Source organism: Lactuca saligna, chromosome 7, assembly GCF_052625555.1.
Source record: "Lactuca saligna cultivar CGN05327 chromosome 7, ASM5262555v1, whole genome shotgun sequence".
Classification (NCBI taxonomy): Eukaryota; Viridiplantae; Streptophyta; class Magnoliopsida; order Asterales; family Asteraceae; genus Lactuca; species Lactuca saligna.
The window spans coordinates 128,998,946-129,003,608 of NC_136423.1; the positions used below are offsets into that span (position 1 = coordinate 128,998,946).

The following is a 4,663-nucleotide window of genomic DNA, read 5'->3' on the forward strand; positions in this document are numbered from 1 at the left end:
GAAATTAGTTTGTTTGGAATTAAACTTCTTTTGTCGTCTCCCTCTTTTGATTCCAATCAAAGCGTGCACCTGTTTGATTACAGTCAAAGTGTGTACCAGTCGATTTTAATCCATCCGAGAAGTCTATTAAAAATACTTTCAATTTTTTTTTTTTGTTTCTTCCTGCATTGTTCTCTTTCTATGTGTATTGTTTTCTTTTTTTTCATATTTGTTTCCGCATTGTATTGTGTATGAGTGTGTCTACATATGTGTGTGCATTTATGTTCATGTGTTTGTTTCTATGTTACTATGTTTATTGATTTTTTTTTTGAAAAAAAAATGAATGTGTAATTTTCGTTTTCTATTAATGTTTGTATATATATATATATATATATATATATATATATATATATATATATATATATATATATATATTCTGAAAATACAGTGAAAACTCCATTTTATACCATCTTACATTCAAATGCGTAGCAATTACAACACTATACTTTAACAGTTATTGTGTGAGTGTATGTTTATTTTTTCTATAAATAAAACAAAAACTCCAATTACGACATCATTCTTTTGACTTTACATAATTTATTAAATTTTTTCTTATATAGAGAACCAAAATTCATCCATTTTGTATCGAAAAATGGATAACGCAAAACCGGAAAACAAATTTTAGAGCTAAAACCTTTTTTTTAATTATATAATGGGATGTTATTGTTAATTATTTTGAGTATACCTTGGATATGATTATGAATTCTATATTATCTATGTTATTTTACTAATGTAGATGCCAGATGAAGAATAGTGATAATTTATATTACTTCCCTTTCCCTTTTCACTATGTAGCTATAGGTGAAGAAAAAATATTTGTAAAATGTTTTGGGGCACTTGGATTTTAAATGTTTAGTTTATGTATTGAAATCATTTATTTCAGATGCAACCATTGTTCAAATATTCTGCTTGCAGAGAAATCTCTTTTCGATTTCATTCGACTTATTTTATTTGTCTACATTCAGATAGTTTTAACCAATTAAATTCAATTATACATTTCTTCTTAAAGATTCAAACATTTTTTGTCAGCTACCTACCCGGTGTTCGATTGAATGTTTTCATATTTTTTTGTATTTTGCTATACTTTCTGATCCACCCATATTTGTATCAGGGTTTCAAGCCAACCAATGTGGTAGGAACTAACTTCATATCTGTGTCAGTAATAGTATGGATCATATGTACAACAACGTAATAACTATTATTCCATGTGTTTTGTTGTAATTTTAAATAATTATTGTTTATAGTCCTTATTTTATTAGAAATTTTTTTTCAGAGACATATTAACACATATAATAAGTATTCTTAAATGAAAAAATAAACTTAGCAAAATTAAAGCAAAAAATTTGGTTTCGATGTTGATATACCATGTAAATCACAATTATAAAAATTAATATTATCATATATATATATATATATATATATATATATATATATATATATATATATATATATATATATATATATATATATATATTAACTTTAACTATTTTCCAACACGTGACTAATACACTACTTTTGTTGATATGAGTGGGTCCATTCTTTGTTATTTCAATAATTGGGAAGTGACTATTTTGTGGAAATTTATTTAAAGAACATTGCTAAAGTCCATAACTTAAGTTCTCTGTGGCCAAAATATAATATTGAAAGTACGGTTTTATATAAACGAAAATAAATCATATTTAAGTATTTAAAACAACCTTAATCACTTAAGTATTCGGGTGGTTACCAAACAAAACCGAATCAAACCAAAAACATAAATCGAATTCGAAGTGAGTTTATGTTTTTGGTTTGAAACTTTGAATTTGTAACTAATTTAAAACTTAAGCTTTCTTCAGCTTTATGTCGTTACTAGCAACTGTCAAGTGAATTAATTCACCAAAATTGCCCAATTCAAGCCACGTACGTATACCCATTGCACCCAATATGTTTTGGCCAACCTCGATCACATCCCATTTTACTGACTTTTGTTTCTAGGAAAAAAGTCCCTTAACATTTTATCAAGTACACTTTGGACCCTCCGTAGCAGTTTCCACATTTTCTCACTTCTAAACCGGCGTGAAGGTTACTTTTAGACGTTTTCATCCTTTAGGACGATACATTTTGAAAAGATTCCACTAACTTTTTTTTGTTACTATCTATTACAAGTTTTAGGAAGACGTCCAATAAGATTTCAGTTGGATATTTTGTACACTATTTGGATAATAAACTTTCCTTTCTATTCAAAAAACACACATTCGCATCTTCCTCTATACCATTTTGCTGCTAAAAAAGAAGAGAAATATAGAGTAAAACAACATGGACAGCAGGGACTTAAAACAATAGGAAGAACTACTGAAAATATGTTTAATACCACATCATATAGGTCCAGGGTAAACTATATATAATTAATACACGCATTGATCCATCAACAAGGAATTTAGGAATAGAGACAAGTAATGCAACTAACACAAGTACTACTATATAAGAAGTACTGCAGGAAGTATTGTAGAAACAACAACACCACCCACACCTCTACCAACACCCAACAAAAGTTTCTGTTTTTTGTCAGCGCTTACCATTTTCATAGCCTCAACAATCGCTATAAGTGTGGCCACAAACGCATGATCCACTTTGGGACAAATGGTCACCATGAATTTGCCCTCAACCAGCTTTGCATGCACGGATGATTCCAGTTTAGACATCTACAAGAATAAGTCCATTAATTAGTTTCAGCTTGAGCTCTAAGTACATGAAGTTAATTACCCATTCTTTTCAGTTATACACACATGCATAACTGAAAAGATGGAAGGAAATATAATAGAAATTAATTAAACCAAGTAAAAGGTATGAGAATTACTTACTTGGGCTATTGGTGTTAAAGTATCTCCCACGTAAATAGTGCAGTTTCTGTTGGACCAGCTTCCTTTGATCTTGAAATCACAAACATTATTACTACCGGTTTTGTTTGCCAAGAACACGTGAACACCGGTCTTAATCTGGATCATGTTAGGTGTTTTAGCACTAAATATTATATCCGATTTACTTTTACTGTCACCTTTGAATACATTCCATCGGTGGTGTTCAGTCATGATCTGGAAGATATTAGATATATTAGTCTATTTTAAACCCCAAACAAGAAAAAAAAACGTACAAATTATATTAAAGTTTGAGCGTTAAATCACCTTTTCACGGATCACAGCGATGGGTTTGTCATCAACATCAAGTAGCACTCTCTGATGGTGAAAGAATGTGTCGCATGGTTTCACTTTGAACAGGATTCTATGGTTGATATCAGTGATCACAAGGTTTCCGCGTGAATTTGTATCAACTATAATATCGAATTGATATGGTACCATGAACTGAGACCCTATCACAGAAACTGGAGAAGACAAAGGTGCATAGCTTGCTTGAGCCATCTTCAGTATACAGACAGAGAGCATGAATGAAAGGCTTTTTATAAGATATGCATCCCCCTGTTGACGGATTACTTTTTTGGGGTTCGGAAGTTTGTGAGAGGAAACCTCCAACACGGCATTGCTTTAACAAGGTCTACCCTCGTCTCATACTTGGTAAACTGACATCGACTGATCAACACCTACATATTTTTATTACATGTGGTTGGTTTTTGGGAAGGTCAATGGAATAAGGGTTATTGTTTTCTATGTAGTATGGATAATTGATGTCAACTGCTTTATATCAAAATATATGTAATTCTTTATACCGAATTAAGGTCGTATTTGATATGTATAAGCTTGCTTATCTTTTTGAGTTTATTGCAATCAACTATCTCTAAAAATGTTGAGGATTCTGCAACGTTTGGATACAAATTTATAAGTGAGTAATTTCATTTGGAATAGAATCAACAGATTTTGTTGTAGCAGCTATGCAGTTATCACGGTCACAATTTCGATAGCGGTCACAGGCCGCTATTTGAATTCGCGGTTTTTGCGGAAGTATAGCGGTGCTATATAGCGGTTTTTTTAATATTACATATAATTTAATATTTTTATATTATATTTAGATTACTATCATAAAATCTAAAAAGTCTATATATAATTAATATCAGAAAACCTAAAAATTCATAGAAAAACATAACATAATGTTAAAAGTTCTAATATAGTAATATAGAAGTTACCTAGTGTCAAAGTGTCAAATACACTTTAATCGCATGGCAAGGGTTCGGCTTCTGAGTCAACATCATCGAAGGCATTCACTTCTTCATCAAGATTGTTCCTCACATCTCTAATATCATCACAATCATCGTCTCTATAACGTTGTTTGCTCCTAGTATTTGGTTGATCGTCTACATTTTCTCCCATTACTTCTTGCACATCTGACCAAAGAAGGTCATCACCACCATCTACAAAGTCTTGAAGGTCATCTTCCGTTGGTATAGTTGAGTCATCATTCTCCTCAACATCTCGTAGCAAAATATATAGGATCCAAATATTTGTTTTGTAAAGATATGAAGTGCTTTTGCAACCTTATGTTGTATTGGATGAATAAAAGTTCATTTAGTTTTGTTGCAAATAACAATTTCTTTTCTTAGAATACAGCTGCAACAAAAGAATTAAAATATTTTAGTTAATATGTTAAAAGTTCCAATCAAGCTAATATCATTTATAAATTATAATTATAAAAATAA

The 4,663-nt window shown here is 30.5% G+C and overlaps 1 protein-coding gene across 1 annotated transcript; it reads right to left on the bottom strand.

The window, feature by feature from the left end:
* Positions 1 to 2,349: 2,349 nt before the first annotated feature.
* On the bottom strand, positions 2,350 to 3,556 carry LOC145005829 (protein LURP-one-related 10-like). The gene is made up of 3 exons (XM_078964946.1): positions 3,201 to 3,556; positions 2,880 to 3,110; positions 2,350 to 2,720 (listed from the first exon to the last, which is right to left on the bottom strand). The coding sequence occupies exons 1-3, from the start codon at positions 3,456 to 3,458 to the stop codon at positions 2,496 to 2,498; spliced, it is 714 nt and encodes a 237-aa protein (XP_078821072.1). The 5' UTR covers positions 3,459 to 3,556; the 3' UTR covers positions 2,350 to 2,495.
* Between the last annotated feature and the right edge of the window lie 1,107 nt (positions 3,557 to 4,663).

Coding starts and splice junctions, on each gene's coding strand:
- LOC145005829 (XM_078964946.1), bottom strand. CDS start 3,458: ATGCTCTCTGTCTGTATACTGAAGATGGCTCAAGCAAGCTATGCACCT. Junction 3,111..3,200: donor TCGCTGTGATCCGTGAAAAG/GTGATTTAACGC, acceptor AATATCTTCCAG/ATCATGACTGAACACCACCG. Junction 2,721..2,879: donor CTTTAACACCAATAGCCCAA/GTAAGTAATTCT, acceptor TTATTCTTGTAG/ATGTCTAAACTGGAATCATC.